The sequence below is a fragment of the Salarias fasciatus genome, chromosome 20 (genome assembly GCF_902148845.1).
Source record: "Salarias fasciatus chromosome 20, fSalaFa1.1, whole genome shotgun sequence".
NCBI classification, from domain to species: Eukaryota; Metazoa; Chordata; class Actinopteri; order Blenniiformes; family Blenniidae; genus Salarias; species Salarias fasciatus.
Window position 1 is genome coordinate 33,790,761 of NC_043764.1, and position 19,025 is coordinate 33,809,785.

The 19,025-nt window shown below is 48.4% G+C and overlaps 1 protein-coding gene across 1 annotated transcript in view; it reads left to right on the plus strand.

Annotated features, from left to right (window-relative positions):
- vps13d (vacuolar protein sorting 13 homolog D) overlaps positions 1-19,024 on the plus strand; it is a gene marked incomplete at its 3' end in the record, with an annotated part of 91,173 nt that extends 72,149 nt beyond the window's left edge. Inside the window, exons 50-66 of the mRNA XM_030117833.1 lie at positions 3,042-3,172; positions 3,326-3,501; positions 5,990-6,113; positions 6,762-6,997; positions 7,069-7,171; positions 7,682-7,839; positions 7,931-8,039; positions 8,141-8,311; positions 9,045-9,158; positions 9,239-9,388; positions 14,150-14,299; positions 14,388-14,484; positions 14,572-14,720; positions 14,809-14,943; positions 16,639-16,806; positions 16,958-17,090; positions 18,954-19,024. Of these exons, the coding sequence (XP_029973693.1) occupies positions 3,042-3,172; positions 3,326-3,501; positions 5,990-6,113; positions 6,762-6,997; positions 7,069-7,171; positions 7,682-7,839; positions 7,931-8,039; positions 8,141-8,311; positions 9,045-9,158; positions 9,239-9,388; positions 14,150-14,299; positions 14,388-14,484; positions 14,572-14,720; positions 14,809-14,943; positions 16,639-16,806; positions 16,958-17,090; positions 18,954-19,024 (2,375 nt within the window). The remainder of the gene's footprint in view (positions 1-3,041; positions 3,173-3,325; positions 3,502-5,989; positions 6,114-6,761; positions 6,998-7,068; positions 7,172-7,681; positions 7,840-7,930; positions 8,040-8,140; positions 8,312-9,044; positions 9,159-9,238; positions 9,389-14,149; positions 14,300-14,387; positions 14,485-14,571; positions 14,721-14,808; positions 14,944-16,638; positions 16,807-16,957; positions 17,091-18,953) is intronic.
- Between the last annotated feature and the right edge of the window lies 1 nt (position 19,025).

Genomic DNA, 19,025 nt, shown 5'->3' on the forward strand with positions numbered 1-19,025 from the left:
TCGGTGCTAGCCGGCCGCTCTGTGCTACCCAGCCGCTCGGTGCTAGCTAGCGCTCGGTGCTAGCCGGCCGCTCTGTGCTACCCGGCTGCTCGGTGCTAGCCAGCCGCTCTGTGCTACCCGGCTGCTCGGTGCTTGCCGGCCACTTGGTGCTACCCGACCGCTCGGTGCTAGCTAGCGCTCAGTGCTAGCCGGCCGCTCTGTGCTACCCGGCTGCTCGGTGCTAGCTAGCACTTGGTGCTCGCTGGCCGCTCTGTGCTACCTGGCCGCTCGGTGCTAGCTAGCGCTCTGTGCTAGCCGGCCGCTCTGTGCTGGCCGGCCGCTCTGTGCTACCCGGCTGCTCGGTGCTAGCCAGCCGCTCTGTGCTAGCCGGCTGCTCGGTGCTACCCGGCCGCTCTGTGCTAGCTAGCTGCTCGGTGCTAGCCAGGTGGTTGCTCCTTGTCTCCGGTTAGCAGGTCCCTGCTAACACTGTCTGTTGTTGTGCAGCGGTAGAAGGTGGAGGTGTTTAAGGGTTGAAGACCAGTTCCTGCCGTGGTTCTTCCGCAGTGTCCTTGTCATGGGCTGGAGGAGTGGATGCTGGTCTGGGTGGCAGTCAGACTCTGGGCTGGAGGAGTGGATCCTGGTCTGGGTGGCAGTCAGACTCTGGGCTGGAGGAGTGGATCCTGGTCTGGGTGGCAGTCAGACTCTGGGCTGGAGGAGTGGATGCTGGTCTGGGTGGCAGTCAGACTCTGGGCTGGAGGAGTGGGGCGCAGGTGACGAGGGACGCTTGTTTTGTCCGCCTACACCGCCAGCGGCAGGCGGTGCGGCGTTAATTCACTTCCGCATTGGCGGAAGCGCTCGTTTCCATACCTGCGCATTCCAGGCGGGCGGTGTTGAAGAAACCAGTTTATTGAAAATAATCGTTGCCTACCTGTTGTGTAGTTTGAAATGTGCCGTGAATGCGCGGGTGTGGAAACGAGCACCCCCGTCAATGCGGAAGGGAATTAACGCCGCACTGCCTGCTGCTGGCGGTGTGCGCAGACAGAACAAGCGCCCCTCGCCACCTGCGCCCCACGCCACCGGCCGCCACTGAGTCAGACCCTGGAGGGCTGACTGGTGCTTGGCTTGCTGGGTCAGTCTGCCATGTGCTTCAGGCTGGAGGAACTGGTCGCTTCTCCTGTGGAAGTCCTAAAGATCAGTTTGTGAGAGCAGAGGCGGTGCTCCTCTTCCTGTTCTGGTGGTCCTTGGTGGAGCCTGGATGCTGGATGCCAGTATCCCCTCTCTGGTTAGGCCCTGGGTCGGAGGGCTGCTTCTCTGTTAGCCGTTAGCAGTGCTGGCTAGCCGGCTGTGGGACCAGGACGGGCCCCTCCTGCCTCCTCGGAGGTTGGCCGGGGAGAAACCATGTGGCTTGGACAGTGGGTGGTGAGGTCTGTGTCAGCATCTCCTGGCTTCAAGACCTCCTCACTGAAGAGCTGAAGGACATATCCTTCTCCAGAAAAGGCATCAGTAAAGTCAACAAGTGGCTTGAGAGCCTTGTGGACAGACTGCAAGACATCGATGTCCTGCCATGAGGGAGTCAGGTGCCTGTTTTCCAATCATCTGATAAAACCTTTGCAATGGCCTTCTCTTGCTCCAGTACTCGTGCAGTCATGGCATGTTGGGACCCCCGTCTTGTAGGAGGTTCTGTGATCAGCTTGTGCTTCGGCAGTTTGAGTTCATCTTTGGCAGATGCTAGAGCTCTTTTCTTTTTCCACGAGTAAGAAAAAGCACTGAGCACTTTCTTGGACACACTGACAGCTGTCTCAATCCTCTTGTCCTTCATGCTTCCCTCTGTAGAAAAGAAAAAAGATGAAAATAAATGAAAAAGTCTTAATCTTAACATAAGCGCAACATCAGTAAGGTTTTCATAAGTTTAGAGAATACATTTAGACTTCAAAACCCAAAATCTACGATACTAACAGTAAGAACAAATTATTTGGAAATATTTTCAAATGTTATTCATGAATTATCAGATTTTAACAAGGGATAGACAAAAACTTGAAGTGTTAGACAGATATAGTGTCTGAATTATAATTAAAATGATAAAATATGCAACTATTCTGTTATTTTTTGAAGCAAAAAAATTATCATAAAAAACGCTGTTTTTATTTACTTACCTATAGCTGAGTGCAGTCGATGGCCAAAACATTGCAGTGGAGTCCAGCGGCTTTAAAAGAACACTCCAAAGATTTTGGACCCACGTCCTATCCCTATCATTTACAAAGTGAGATAAGCTCATAAACACTTTTTTTGTGTCTGTGCGTCCAGCGGCTGGATCCCAGCTGTTAGCATCGTAGTTAGCTTAGCTCAGCTGTGGCAGGTGAAGAGGAGACAGAGCCAGACTGAGAAAGTGGACAAAATCCTCCTTCCAGTGGTCCAGGGGACGGCGTATTAGCACGTGAAGTAAATCCCAATAGTTATAAAGCATTTTAAAAGACGTGTTTTCTTTTCAATCCGTTAAAATAACGTTTTGATGCACACAGATCTGCAGAAGCATAGCGCTCCGCGGAAGGATATACCGGAGCTCAGCGGCTGAGTCTACGGCTTCTACTGCTGTGCTCCGGTGTATTCTGTGTGGATCAAAACGTTATTTTAACATACATACTATTTCCGCCATGTCTGATCGAGTAAATGTGCTCACAGCTGATCACAGCTGATTACCGTGATCGACTGGAAATTAATCACGATCACTAATCACCCAGGCCTAGGTTCCACCCACTCTAACTGTACATGCTGACTGAGTGCTGATCGGATCAAGACCACGTGACTACGGTGACCATTGGCCATAGCGCCACCTGCTGGAAACAGCAACTCTGCTCCTTGTGCTTCAGTCACGCTGAACCTTCACATGTGGGACCTCAGTCCAGACCACTGTACAGCCAGTGATGGATGGACAGGAAGTGGCCATGCTTCCAGTGGCTCCAGCAAGGATGCCAGGATCTGTCCAGTGCTGCTTGCTGCTGTCTCCAGTGAGACGCCTTGTCCACTGCTTAAAATCCATCCCTGTGTGTTTGTGGTGCGTGTAGGTATCAATGTTCGTAAAGGAAAATCACGCTACAGGGACACCCACATCGTGACCTTTGCCCCCCGCTACCTGCTGGACAACCGCTCCTCACACAAACTGGCCTTTGCTCAGAGAGAGTTCGCCAGAGGAAAGGTGAGGACATGTCCACATCCCCACTGTTAGACACTAATGCAAACAGAAAAAGAACAAATGATTGCTTCTCCTTATGCTTAGCATTTGATTAGTGTTGAGATCTTGTGTGCTGGATTTAAATCCAGTAAAAACAAATGGATATCTGTGTTTCAGGGTACTGCCAACCCCGAGGGGTACATCTCCACCCTGCCCGGCTCCAGCGTGGTCTTCCACTGGCCCAGAAATGACTACGATCAGCTGCTGTGTGTGCGCCTCATGGACACACTGAACTGCACCTGGTCCGGAGGCTTCGAGGTCAACAAGCCAAAGTCTTTTCACGTCAACATGAGGTGAGCTACAACCAGAAACACTCCTGACAACAACTAACAACAAATAAACTTTTAAAATATAACAGAAGAAATATTAACATAACCAATGTTAAGTGTTGATGAACAAAGAAAAAGAGAGAGAGAAAAAGAAAAAGCCAAAAAAAACTGACACATTGCACAGAACAAGCCTGACATGTGGAACTTAATGGAAACAGGAGTAATCATTGAAAATCTAAAAATATTAAAAAAGGAGAAAGAAAGCAAACAGTAAGGAATGAGTCCAGTCACCTGTCCAGGCTGGATCCTGTCCTCTGCCGTCCGGGCTGGATCCTGTCCTCTGCCCTCCAGGCTGGATCCTGTCCTCTGCCATCCGGGCTGGATCCTGTCCTCTGCCCTCCAGGCTGGATCCTGTCCTCTGCCCTCCAGGCTGGATCCTGTCCTCTGCCGTCCAGGCTGGATCCTGTCCTCTGCCGTCCAGGCTGGATCCTGTCCTCTGCCCTCCAGGCTGGATCCTGTCCTCTGCCGTCCGGGCTGGATCCTGTCCTCTGCCCTCCAGGCTGGATCCTGTCCTCTGCCGTCCGGGCTGGATCCTGTCCTCTGCCCTCCAGGCTGGATCCTGTCCTCTGCCGTCCAGGCTGGATCCTGTCCTCTGCCCTCCAGGCTGGATCCTGTCCTCTGCCGTCCAGGCTGGATCCTGTCCTCTGCCGTCCAGGCTGGATCCTGTCCTCTGCCGTCCAGGCTGGATCCTGTCCTCTGCCCTCCAGGCTGGATCCTGTCCTCTGCCGTCCAGGCTGGATCCTGTCCTCTGCCGTCCAGGCTGGATCCTGTCCTCTGCCGTCCAGGCTGGATCCTGTCCTCTGCCGTCCGGGCTGGATCCTGTCCTCTGCCATCCGGGCTGGATCCTGTCCTCTTTGCCCTTCCGGGCTGGATCCTGTCCTCTGCCGTCCAGGCTGGATCCTGTCCTCTGCCGTCCGGGACGGATTCTTTCCTTTGCAGCCTGTGATGGATCCTGTTCTGGAGCGATCCTGCCCTCGCCTCGCCTCGCCCTTCAGTCTGATATTATTGGGATTAAAGGTTCAGCATTAAACTGATGTCAGTCATATTTAGCAGACAGGTTCCACTTGGTGAGTGTTAACCACGACTCTTCAGCTCAGATCAAAGTTCTAAACCAGCAGTTTTCAAAGTGTGAGGCGCGCCTCCCCTGGGGGGCGCCAGAGGGCTTCAAGGTAGCGCAGCCAGACAGAAAATAAACCTGAAAAGAAAAAAAGTGTAAATATCTGGCTAGAGGCAAGATGGATCGATTTTTAGTATCTCAAGTGAAAGTGAGAGAGGGCAGAGTCTGGGGCGAGCAGAAAACGGAGGAGGTCTGACTGATTATTTGAAGTTTAACTTTTCATGTGTTGGTCCAGATGATGCTCCGCTGCCACAGTGTGCTATCTCCAGAGGGGTGCTAGCTAACGACAGTATGTGACCATCTAACACCTCCGCAGTGATTGAAACCAAGCACCAGAGTTTAACGACCGAGCCGCGGGAGTTTTTGGATCGGAAACTTAATGAAGAAAGTCATGGAAGCGTTAAGTGCTGTGAATACCAGGACAACCGAAGCATCACACCGCGTAGCGTTGCGCATTGCAAAGGCGGGGAAACCACACAACGTTGGTGAGACATTGCTCCTCCCTGTGTTCGGTGCTAATGGGTGAGGCTGCTGCCGCCAGGCTGGACGCCGTCCCGATGTCTGACAGCGTCCAGCGCCGCCTCTCCGACATGGAGCTGCTGTGAGCAGCAGCTGGACGCTCTCCACCAGAGCCTTTCTTCTCCATTCAGCTGGACCAGTCACTGATGGTGCTGACTGCTCAGCTCATGGTGTATGTTCGCTTTATTCAAGAGCTCGGTGTCCAGCAGGAAGGTGTGTTTGTCCAGCCCCTGCCGGCTCGCGCTGCAGCTGCAGAACTGTTCAAGGCTTTGAATGACTTCATTCAGGAAAATCATACTGACTGGACCCGCTGGCAGTGCCAGGCCGCCACGGCGGTCTGCTGGAACAGCTGAAGGTGGCTGTGCCTGCCGCTTTTTGGTCGCATTGTATCATTCGTGGCCAGGCTTTGGCGCCCGAAGAGCTGTGCTGGTCCTGGATGAGGCGGGAAAATTGTCAGCCTAATTAAATCACGCGCCGTTAATGCCTGTCTCCTAACGGTGCACAGTGATGATAAAAACCATCTTTGACTGACGTTGATCTGTTCATTATCTGATTTCAGGAATTGTACTAAGAGGCCTTAAACTGAATGTACTGAAAAAGATATTAAAAAAACTCTGTTAAAATATGTTAAAAACAGATGCTATGTGTTTAAAAACATGCTAAAAACATACAGATGTTAAAAATGTCTTTAAAAAGATGTTAAAAACATAATGCCGTGTCAGTAGCCGTTGTCTCTCTTGTAGTCTCTGGACTGTCTTCCAGTTCATCAGGTCCGTTGATGTCAGACTCTTATTCTGTCTTTCTGGTTTCAACCAGGGACACGTTGGGAAACTGTTTCTTCCTGCGGACAGAGATCACCCTGAAAGGAGCCACGTACCAGATCTCCTTCAGCGACACCGATCAGCTGCCTCCACCTTTCCGCATTGACAACATCTCTGAGGTGAGGCGCCGTCCTGACAGCTTCTCCAGGCTGTTTCAGCCCAGAGCATGGCGTCCCAGGTCTGGGCTTCCTGCTGCCAGGATGGAAGGAAAACAGACACTGCCTGCACATAGAGCAGGACAGCCGTTGTACTGCTGCATGTGAGCAGTGTCACAGCTTTGGACTGGATTCATATGGTCTTGTTTGGTCATTCGGTTCCTCCTCTGATGAATTTAATGACCTTGGTATTCAATTGAAGTGGCTGAGATGAGATTCTGTCTCTGGTTGATTTTACTTGGAGCATTTGCAGATTTTTATAGGTATTCACAGTCAATAGCTCTTCCCATTTTCCAAAGTTTAATATTCCAAATATGACCATTCAGCTGTGTTTTTAAATGTATATAAAAATGAACCTATTCCAGCTTTTCCTCTGGTCAGCTTGTGGGATTTGTTCCTGATCCCACCACACTGCTTGCTTTTCTTTTTTCTTTTTTTTTGTTTTTGTTTTTAATTATCTTTTTAATAATACTCAGTTTTCACACTGCTGGCTTTCTGATGCGTGCTGACACAGTGGTCTGTTCAGAGTTATGACGGCAGCCTGTTTGAAGCATCCTGAATGACGAGCTGAGGAGCAACACACTGAGGAGCTGAACTGAGTTCTCGTTCCAGGTTCCCATCCAGTTCTGGCAGCACGGCGTGGCCGACATCCGGCTGCACACGGAGGTGAAGGCCAGCTCGCTGCTGGATTACGCCTGTGACGAGCCCACGTTGCCGCCGTACCTCACGCTCACCGTGAAGGGAGCAGGGTCGTCCGAGGTCACGGCTGACATGAACTTCTTCAGGGAATACAACAAACTCTACTACGAGAACTTCATCTACATTGCAGCCACATACACCTTCTCCCAGTACGTGAGGTCGCAGCTCACTGCCGGCTCTTGAGAGAGCCGCGGTGACGGGCTGGTGGTTTCCTGTGCAGGGACGCTGAGAGCCGGCCTGTGGGGAAGGAGCGCCAGGTGAACTGTGCGGAGCTGGTTCTGGATGTGGATACCAAGACTCAGAGGGTCATCCTGAAGAAGAAGGTACTCACTTTATTTCAACAGATTGAACTGGAGATTGAAGATCCCTCTAGACAACAATGTCTTAAATAGCCGACCGTAACAAACCCAGTGTTGGTTCTACTGGACCTGAGCGCCGCTCTCGACACAGTAGACCAGGGGTCGGCAGCTTGATTTGGCATCGGGGCAGTTTTTGTTTGGGCACTTGAATCGTGGCCGGGGGTGCACACAGAAGCGGAGATGAATCTAAACAACTGTCCAGTCTCAAACGTTAACACAATGATGTCAGAAAGTTGCGGTTTAAAAAAAGTAACTTGTATTTTTCACAGACTGCTACGAATAACTTCAGTGTGTCCTGCTTCACTCAGTAGAGTGTCTTGTGTGAAACAAACTGTTTGACTGAAGGTACAGGTTTGTCTTGAGAACTGATTTTGCTGCTCAGCACTGTGTGTTGCTTGTTGTGAGTGTGAGAGCTGCTCTGTAAACTGGAAATGAAGTGTGGACTGCAGACGGTGGACTCTGCTGTTTGTGCAGGAGCCCTGGAAGCGCTCTCAGCTGTGGAGGATGACCGGCGCCGGCATGCTCTGTCACGAAGGCTCGTCTCCGCCGCAGAGCAAGCTGGCCCAGCCTCGGCCTCTGGACTCGTCGCTGGTGCTGGACATCGCGGGGCTGGCGGCGGTCAGCGACAACAGGTCGGCGTGTGTCTGAAGACAGCTGAAACCTGACTGGAGGACACCGGAGCTGGACTTATGTCAAAGGTGTCCGTCTCTCCATCTCCTCCAGTTTTGAGCCGTTGATGCTGAGGAGACCGGACCGGCGCCGCAGCACCACGCAGACCTGGTACTTCAGCTCCGGCATGCTGACCTGTGGACTCCCACGACTGGTGGTGCAGGTATGGAGAGCAGGTCGACAGAAGCAGCGCTCCTCCAGCTGCTCTGTTCCAGGGTGCTCCTCTGTAGATTTGTGTTTGACGTGAGACTGGTGCTGCATCAGGTGAAGGGCGGCACGGCCGGTCTGCGCGACGGCGCAGAGGTGGTGCTCGGACCAGACTCGTGCCTGCTGGAGCCGGGACCCGAGCAGCAGTTCATCAACCAGAAGATGAGGCCCGGTTCTGGGGTGCTGTCCATCCAGGTGCTGCCGGACGGACCCACGCGAGTCCTGCAGGTCGGAAAGAACCCTGAAACAGCAAACAGGAGGTTCTGAAAGGAGCCGGGATACCTGCTCACACAGAGAAACGGGGCTCGGCTCTCGCGTGAACGGATGAATGTGACCGTGTGAGAGCCGTCGCCGTGAATGTGTGCATGAATGGATGAATGTGCCAGCAGCCCTCTCAGATGTTGGGAACAGATGCAGTTGCTTTCAGCCCTTCAGTCACATACAGAAGCATAACAGAGCAGTTTCTGAGGTCTTCATGGCGGTTCTGCTCTGCCTCCTCCATATCCATATTTAGTACAGTATCACGGGATCTCTTTCCTCTGTGTGCAACATTTTTACAGTCAGTCTCATAAATCCTGCAAATCCAAATGATTGTGAACTTCCTGTTCATGTTTTGCTTTAGCTGTTTTTTAACTTAGTTGGTTGGTCAGTTGGAAACAGGTTGTTCGCTTCATCACTGTCAAAACGTTGCTTGTAATAGTTTTTTTGGTCTTAATCATATTTCCACCTTCTCTGATATTTAAATATGATAATAGGAGTGCACAGTAGATGTGTCATGGTTTGTAATCTAGAAATTGTTACATTCAATATTGTGGGGCTTCTTGGTTCTTTTTTTTCTGTCTGTGTTTTATATCCAGATATTTTTTCCTCTTTTGAAGCAAATTTTGATATGTTAGCATTGGTTTGGCATTTCAAACATCTGTCTCGTACTGACCCAAGACAGCTGTTTGACTGCTTGCAGATCAGTGACTTCAATCAGAGGAGGATGGTCCGGACGTCCCCCAGCACCGAGCAGGACAGGAACAAGGAGGACGGGAAGAAGGAGCCGGACCTGGACCTGGAGCAGGAGCTGGAGGTGGGTGCGTCTCTGAGCCAGGAAACACCACACGTTTCACCGTCGGTGTGAAAGAGGGCTCTTCTGGTCTTTGTTGTCAGGTGGTGGTGAACCTAGAAGAAGGTCTGGGTGTGTCTCTGGTCAACAAGGTTCCTGAGGAGCTGGTCTTCATCACACTGTCCGGTATCGAGGTTCATTTCACCCGAACAGCCACCAATGAGGTTCTGGAGCTGAACATCCTGAACATCCAGGTGAGCGTGCGCGCGCACACACACACACACACACACACACACACACACACACACACACACACACACACACACACACACACACACACACACACACACACAGCATCAACATGCCAGTCTGAGCCCTGGTCCTTTAAATCCCCTCCCACTCAGACATCAGTACTGCCGTAACTGTTCATCCTCAGCCAGATTGTTTCATGTTATTCTGATATCCTCCAGTCTGGAGTCTGTCCACCTTCATCCTGCAGATGTCCTATGGTGGACATCGTTAGTTTCCAGGTGGATAACCAGTAGATTTTGTCTCCAGGCAGATAACAGTTGGTTGTTGTGTCTTCTGGTGGATAGCCAGTAGATGTTTCCTGGTGGATAACCTGAAAACATCTCTTCTTTGGGTGTCTTCTGCAATGATGTAAGTGATCATTGTATTGTTGCTACTTGCAGGGATGTTAAAATCCCCAAAAGTAAGCCACGTATTGTTTTTAAGAGAAATTTAAAAATGTTTGATGAACAAGCCTTTCGTCGTGACTTGGCCTCGGTCAGCTGGGACCGTAGATGTTTGTGTCCAGAAGTCGAGCTTGCATGGGCATTTTTTAAAGAAAGTTTTGAAAAAATTTTAAACAAACACGCTCCTTTTAGGAAATTCAGAGTGAAAGGACGAAACAATCCCTGGTTTCCCCTGAACTGTCAGATGCTATCCATCAGCGTGACTGGGCGTGGGCCAAAGCCAGGAAAAGTGGTTCTGCATCTGGCTGGTTATCTTTCAGACAACTGCGGAACAAGTGTACATCTTTAATCAAAAAAATCTAAATCCAAATATTACTTATCTGTGACAACTGGCAACCTTAACAATCTGCAGAAATTTTGAAAAGCAATTAAGTCTTTATCTCCTCATAAAACTCCTCACAGCCTTCCCACGTGTGTTCTTAAAGACTCAGTTCCAGTTTATGATAGAAGTGAGGTCTTGAACTGCTTTAACAAGCATTTTGTATCTTCTGGATCGTTGTTTGACTCCTCACGGGCTTCATCTGTCACTTCCTGCTCTGACACTCCTGCGTTTTCCAGAGTTCATTTTAATTTTGTGCCTTTTACTGTGCAGCAGGTACATAAACTTTAGACCACAGGAAACCCCCTGGACCTGACTTGATGGAGCCTTACTTTTTAAAAATAGCAGCAGACCCTGTAGCTCCGCCTCTTACAGTTCTTTTTAACCTCTCAATCGAAAACAAAGAAGTTCCTTCAGTCTGGAAGTCTGCCTTTGTTATTCCCTTACTAAAAGGAGGAGACCCTTCTATCTTAACTAATTACAGGCCAATTCCAAACTTGTGTGTCCTGTCAAAAACTCTTGAATCTCTTGTCAGTGATCAGCTAAAAGAGTTCCTGTCCTTAAATGAACTTCTAAGTCGCAATCAGGATTCAGGAAAAAACACAGTACTATCACTGCAGCTACTGAAGTGATCAACGATGTATGTGTTGCTCTTGACAAAAAGTTGTGCTGTGCCTCACTTTTTATCGATCTGTCAAAAGCTTTTGACACTGTGGACCATGCTATCCTAAAGCACAGGCTTCTCTGCCTGGGCTTGTCAGGTGATGCAGTTGCCTGATTCACAAACTATCTGGACGGCCGGACTCAGCGTATTAAGTATGATGGCCTCTGCTCTGACTACGAGCATGTCCACAAGGGGGTGCCACAGGGGTCAATTTTCGGACCCCTGTTGTTCATTATGTACATCAACGACTTGGGACAAAATGTGCCTGATGCCAACATTCATCTATACGCTGATGACACTATTATTTATTGTTGTGGTTCAACAGCTGCCAAAGCAATCGGGTCCCTGCAGAAAGCTTTTGATGTGGTACAGCACAAACTATTGTCACTAAAACTCATCTTAAATGCTGACAAGACCAAGCTAATGCTATTTTCAAAAGCTAAGAAGATGGAGGCCTCTTGTACTATTCCACCAGTCTCCACTCTTGAAGGAAACGTTATAGAGGTGGTTCATATGTACAAATATCTCGGTATCTGGCTTGATGATTCTCTCACTTTTAAACCCCACATAGACAATATGGCAAAGAAACTCAAACTGAAATTGGGTTTTTTCTTTAGAAATAAGTCCTGCTTCTCTTTTAACGTGAAAAAAAGGCTTGTCACTGCAACTTTTTTTTATCAATTTTAGATTATGGAGATTTGTTTTATAAGGATGCTACTGCTCGATGTCTTCGAAAGATACAGTCTTTATCATGCCTCCCTAAGATTCATAACGAACTGTAAAGCCAAAACCCATCATTGTGACTTATATTCTCGGGTGGGACGGCCTTCCTTGTCCACTAGGAGACTTGGACATTGGTATATCTTCATTTACAAGGCCATGCTCGGTCTGTTGCCCTCCTGTATCTGCGACCTAATCCCTCAGAGAAGTGTTGACTCTCATTGTCTGCGCTCAAATGATTATCTCTTGCTCTCTGTTCCATTTGCCTGCACAGAACTCGGAAAAAGAGCTTTTGCGTATTCAGCCCCCTCCTCTTGGAACAAGTTGCAAAAGGACTATAAATTGAGTGAACTCATTCCCTTGAGCTCTTTCAAATCAAGGCTGAGAGCATTCGAGACAGCATCTTTTACGTGTCATTGTTATTGATTTCAACTGTAATTTATTGAACTGTGTATTGTAACTTATTACTTTGTGACCCCCAGGACTCCCTTGAAAAAGAGGTTTTTAATCTCAATGGGACCTACCTGGTTAAATAAAGGTTAAATAAAAAATAAAAAAAATAGATGTTGTTTCCAGGTGGATAACCAGTAGATGTTGTTTCCAGGTGGATAACCAGTAGATGTTGTGTCTCCAGGTGGATAACCAGTAGATGTTGTTTCCAGGTGGATAACCAGTAGATGTTGTGTCTCCAGGTGGATAACCAGTAGATGTTGTTTCCAGGTGGATAACCAGTAGATGTTGTTTCCGGGTGGATAACCAGTAGATGTTGTTTCCAGGTGGATAACCAGTAGATGTTGTTTCCGGGTGGATAACCAGTAGATGTTGTTTCCAGGTGGATAACCAGTAGATGTTGTGTCTCCAGGTGGATAACCAGTAGATGTTGTTTCCAGGTGGATAACCAGTAGATGTTGTGTCTCCAGGTGGATAACCAGTAGATGTTGTTTCCAGGTGGATAACCAGTAGATGTTGTGTCTCCAGGTGGATAACCAGTAGATGTTGTTTCCAGGTGGATAACCAGTAGATGTTGTGTCTCCAGGTGGATAACCAGTAGATGTTGTTTCCAGGTGGATAACCAGTAGATGTTGTTTCCAGGTGGATAACCAGTAGATGTTGTTTCCAGGTGGATAACCAGTAGATGTTGTGTCTCCAGGTGGATAACCAGTAGATGTTGTTTCCAGGTGGATAACCAGTAGATGTTGTGTCTCCAGGTGGATAACCAGTAGATGTTGTTTCCAGGTGGATAACCAGTAGATGTTGTTTCCAGGTGGATAACCAGTAGATGTTGTTTCCAGGTGGATAACCAGTAGATGTTGTTTCCGGGTGGATAACCAGTAGATGTTGTTTCCAGGTGGATAACCAGTAGATGTTGTTTCCAGGTGGATAACCAGTAGATGTTGTTTCCAGGTGGATAACCAGTAGATGTTGTTTCCGGGTGGATAACCAGTAGATGTTGTTTCCGGGTGGATAACCAGTAGATGTTGTTTCCAGGTGGATAACCAGTAGATGTTGTTTCCAGGTGGATAACCAGTAGATGTTGTGTCTCCAGGTGGATAACCAGTAGATGTTGTTTCCAGGTGGATAACCAGTAGATGTTGTTTCCAGGTGGATAACCAGTAGATGTTGTGTCTCCAGGTGGATAACCAGTAGATGTTGTTTCCAGGTGGATAACCAGTAGATGTTGTTTCCAGGTGGATAACCAGTAGATGTTGTGTCTCCAGGTGGATAACCAGTAGATGTTGTTTCCAGGTGGATAACCAGTAGATGTTGTTTCCAGGTGGATAACCAGTAGATGTTGTTTCCAGGTGGATAACCAGTAGATGTTGTTTCCAGGTGGATAACCAGTAGATGTTGTGTCTCCAGGTGGATAACCAGTAGATGTTGTTTCCGGGTGGATAACCAGTAGATGTTGTGTCTCCAGGTGGATAACCAGTAGATGTTGTTTCCAGGTGGATAACCAGTAGATGTTGTTTCCAGGTGGATAACCAGTAGATGTTGTGTCTCCAGGTGGATAACCAGTAGATGTTGTTTCCAGGTGGATAACCAGTAGATGTTGTTTCCGGGTGGATAACCAGTAGATGTTGTTTCCGGGTGGATAACCAGTAGATGTTGTTTCCAGGTGGATAACCAGTAGATGTTGTTTCCGGGTGGATAACCAGTAGATGTTGTTTCCGGGTGGATAACCAGTAGATGTTGTTTCCAGGTGGATAACCAGTAGATGTTGTCTCCAGGTGGATAACCAGTAGATGTTGTCTCCAGGTGGATAACCAGTAGATGTTGTTTCCAGGTGGATAACCAGTAGATGTTGTTTCCAGGTGGATAACCAGTAGATGTTTCCAGGTGGATAACCAGTAGATGTTGTGTCTCCAGGTGGATAACCAGTAGATGTTGTTTCCAGGTGGATAACCAGTAGATGTTTCCAGGTGGATAACCAGTAGATGTTGTTTCCGGGTGGATAACCAGTAGATGTTTCCAGGTGGATAACCAGTAGATGTTGTTTCCAGGTGGATAACCAGTAGATGTTGTTTCCAGGTGGATAACCAGTAGATGTTGTTTCCAGGTGGATAACCAGCTGCTGGGAAGCACCCAGCCCATCATGCTGTGTGTGACTCCCAGCTGCAGTGACAGCACAGTGAGCGACTGTGGTCCAGCCCTGCAGGTGAACTCGGTCAAAGTGCCCAGCAGTCTCATGCTCACTGACCTGTTCAAGGTGAGTCTCTCCATGCTGCTCAGCCTCGCTCCACAGAAACGAGCGGCGTTCAGTGTCATGTGACTGAGGATGCCTCGATGCTTCACAGCACCTCATGGTGACGGCTCGACGCTTCACTGTCAGCATTGAGGAGAAGCTGCTGCTGAAGCTGCTCAGCTTCTTCGGATACGGACATACAGAAGCTGGTGGGTCATCGACCACACAATATTCGTTGAAACAGACATGAACAGGTAGATTTGGGTGACATGAAATCTTCACTGTAATAACTGCAGAGCTGGAGAAGCTGGATGAAAACCTCCACGAGAAGGCCGGCGAGGACACGGGACCGCCCAAACGTTACTACTTTGAGAATCTGAAGATCAGCCTGCCTCAGGTCAAACTGAGCGTCTTCACCTCCCACAAGCTGCCCCCGGACCTCAAGGTGCCCCCCGGCCAGACCTCCCCCTCCTCGGAGCGGCGCTCAGGCCGCGACTTGCTAATCCGCAACCATTCATTCAACCTGTGTGCAGGCTCTGAAAGGAACTCTGGGCTTCCCGCTGGTTCGTTTTGAAGACGCAGTCATCAACATGTACCCATTCACCAGAGTTCACCCGTACGAGACGCAGGAAATCATCCTCAACGATGTCTTGAAGCACTTCAGAGAGGTGAGAGCCAGGGTCCACCTGATCAACCAAATAATGCAGAGAAAGAACATTTTAATGGTTTTATGTTAGGGCTGGGCAACATGGCCAGAAAGATGATCACGGTATGTTTCTTCATATTGTTCAATCTCCATGTTAATCATGGTCAGTTTCCTTAATGATGCCAGTGTTGAAGCATCTGCATCGAACAGAGCAGAGACTAGCTGAGAGTTTCAATAGTGTTCATAAAGCAGATTAAATAAGAATAGTACAGAAAAATGTAAGAATTATTGTTAGACAACAGTGCATTGAATGTAGAAATAAAGGTTTCCGTTATCCGGTAATTACCGGACTCTGACCGGTAAAATCTGCCGAAGTCCGACATATTTTAACAGCACCGGTCAAAATGTCCGGTGAAAAATCTTCCCTCCAAGCTGAATTTTTATTTGAATATTCCCTCCAAGCAAAGTTTAAATTAAAAAAGGCAATTTCCACCTCATTTTAATAAAAAACAACAACAATAAAACCCTGAATTTTATCTTTTATGAATAAGCCTGGTCCATGTGGAACAAAACTTTTTTTTTTTTAGGCGGAACTAAACTTGTAGCAGTGTTTCATTACTCCGACAAAGAGCGCAGCACAACAACAATACAGTGGGAGACTCATGTGGAAACAGGCGAAACTTAAAGACTTTTTACTAAACAAAATAGTTGAGAGGAGGAAGGGTTGGAGCCCTGTAGAGCCAGATGAGTCGCTGTCGCGGTGGATCCTGACCGTCATTACTGGGGAGCTGACCGGGACGCCGCTGTTTGACTCCTCATAACTCAGTGACGCACTGCAGGGTTTAGAATCAGTTTTTTAAACAGTCCACTCAGGTTGTTACAACTTTACTGTGAAGATGGAACAAATGTTTCTAGGACCAAATTATTTATGTTTTTAAATCACTTTGTCTCGTAGCGTGACAATGGTTGCAACCACCCCACCCCCCGAGCCTCGTGGAAACTTTTAAGCTCAATAAATTCAGATATTTGACCGGGAAATCAAACGCTTTTCCGGTAAATTGAAAACCTGCCAGTCACGTTGTCTGGTGCCATTTGTTTATAGCGGAAACCCTGGTAGGAATTCTAAAAATAACCGCAAAGTAGCTTCCAGTGTTTTAGTGTTTTAGAAATGACCTCTGGTAAAATGAAGACTGAAATGTAAACTTGATCATCAGGTTATGAGGCTACATGCACTGTGCTCCTCGTGTTCCATCATTAATAACATTGCAGATTAGTCATAATATTAAGGAACACAAAATGTTCTGTCAAACATGAGCAGCAGGTCTCTGGCATCCTCTCAGCTCTGTTAAGGAGCTGTATCCTGCTTTTTTAGCTCGTCCAAACTATAATTGGCATTACCATGGTAATAGTTTATTTTTGGCGCTAAGGAAAAGTAATTTTGTGTGAAATAAAAGATTTTCTGGGGCTAATTCTGAAACCTGGAAGAGAAAACGCTCTGTCATCCTGTGCTGCAGCCCGTCTGGAGCCTGTTTCGGCCATGTTTGATCGAGTCAGTGGGCTCACAGCCGATCACTGCGATCCACCAGAAATTACTTACAGTGATGAAGCTCAGTCACACGATCGCCCCGAAGCTCACTGAGCCGTCACAGTGAAACCAGAGATGTGGCGTGGGTTTCTCCAGTCAGAACACTGTGCCTGCTCTCTGGTCTGTTCACAGGAGCTCATCAGCCAGGCGGCTCAGATCCTGGGTTCCGTGGACTTCCTCGGGAACCCCATGGGTCTCCTCAACGACGTGACCGAGGGCGTGTCCGAGCTCATCAAGTACGGCAACGTGGGAGGTCTGATCCGTAACGTGACCCACGGCGTGTCCAACTCCGCAGCCAAGGTACGGCCTGCCGCTCAGAGGGAGGCGGCCGGTTTCCTGCCGGCTTCCTGCCGGCTTCCTGCCGGCTTCCTGCCGGTTTCCTGCCGGCTTCCTGCCGGCTTCCTGCCGGCTTCCTGCCGGCTCCTGACGCTCTGCTGACGCCTTCTGGCAGTTTGCAGGCACTTTATCGGACGGGCTGGGGAAGACCATGGACAACCGGCACCAGAGTGAGCGGGAGTACATCCGGTACCATGGAGCCACCAGCGGAGAGCACCTGGTGGCGGGCATCCACGGCCTGGCTCACGGTACACACACACACACACACACACACACACACACACACACACACACACGGCGGTTTCAGCGGTGTTCGCACTTTCAGGCAGCTTAAAGCGGATGTTTTCACACCACAGTCCCAGAGCAGCAGATCAAACTACACACCTGATGCCTTTTTCCAGAACCTTTCATGGTTTTCTTTCATGTGATCTTAATTAAAGAGACAGGAACGGGATTTTCAGTCTCTCATAATGGACCCTGGGAAGGCCTGAGCCTCAGTCCTCCTGTCTCCATGCTCCATGTGCTCACAGCTCAGCCACCAGTCTGCAACTTGTCTGAGATTCAGACAAGTTTTGGACTTGATTCTGAAGTCTGTCTGCCTAAAACAGCTTTGTCATGTGGATTAATGAAGTCTCCGTCACACAGAGAGATGTCTAAGAACATTGGAATGTAGTTGATTTTTTTCTTTGGATAATTCAGTATAATTTGCAGAAGAGCTGGTTTCAAGTCTTTTGTTTTGCTTTGTAAAGTTTGAGTTCAACTGAAAATCCGAAATATAAATGTTATTAGAGTTTACATTTTTCGTACCAGAGGTTAGGACTATCATAAGAAGAATATTTTAATCCTTAGGTTTGTGTCATTATGAGCGAAGAAACAACTGACAGAACCACAGAATGGAGAATTCCCTGGAGATCCGTCTGGAATGACTAAACAAAGCTTTGACTGTTTCACTCCAGGAAACCAACACAAGTGGCGTCTTGTTTTCTTTGTCTTTTCCGACATACACTCATTTGTTGTACTCGGTGTCCTTCAGCAGCTGATCTCTCGGGTGTGTTTTTCAAACCGCCAGCTGAGCATCTCACCACAGAGAGAAGCGTCTTCATTGGAAATAATCAATGATGCTTTAAGAAGCCAGTGAAGCTTTTCTGTGACGTAACGGTTGACTTTAATCATACATGCATCGTTATAATCTGTGCATCCATATGATCCCCTCAGGCCAGTGTGCCGTGTGACCGGTTAGCCACTCCAGCTCAGCTGAGTGATTTGTTTCTGAATAAAACGGAGGATGGAAGCAGGACTCCGCCCCTCCACATTCATCTGCATTCAGCAGGGAGCAAATCTCCAGCATAATCCTGCCTGATCTCATCTGGCACTCATCAATATTACCTGATGTACACACACACACACACACACACACACACCCACACACACACACACACACACACACACACACACACACACACACACACACAGAGAGAGGAAAAATGAAGTTTGTTATGAGGCACACTTCCTGAAACTTCATTCTCTCTCTGACCCTCAGACAGAGAAGGCAGGATACATTCAGTGATGCTGAATTGAGCCTCATTAAGCCTCATTAAGCCAGATTGTGTGCTGAAGGGAAATGTACTTTATTTTGCGTGTTTTCAGCGCCTGAAGACTGCCCAGCGGCCAAAACGATCTGCCGGCAAAAGACGCGATTTAAGTTTCACTTTGGTTTTTGTCATATTTGCGCTCCTGATTTCAGTTTGTGCCTCATACCAGCCTTTTCCTCCTGATATTTCTGATAATTCGGCTGAGGTCATTATGGCAAATAATGAGGAATGGAGCGTGTTTCACTGCAGAAAGCGCAGCAGATGTGTGTGCTTCTTTACGCTCAGCTGGAGCGCTGTGTGTGTGTGGGGAGGGGGTGGGGGGGCGTTAACGCCTGATAAAAATATTTGTTGTCGTTAAGGAAGCAGTGCGTTAACGCGTTATTAACGTGTTAACGTGCCCAGCCCTATTTAAAACACATTTTATGATGTTCAAGCATGTCTGTTACCGCCACCACAGAGAAGACTGCTGAAAGACTTGAGAGCAGGTGAGCGAGGCTCAGCACTCTGCTCGCTCCTCAGGGATCATCGGCGGCATGACCAGCATCATCACGTCCACGGTGGAGGGGGTGAAGACGGAGGGGGGGGGTCAGC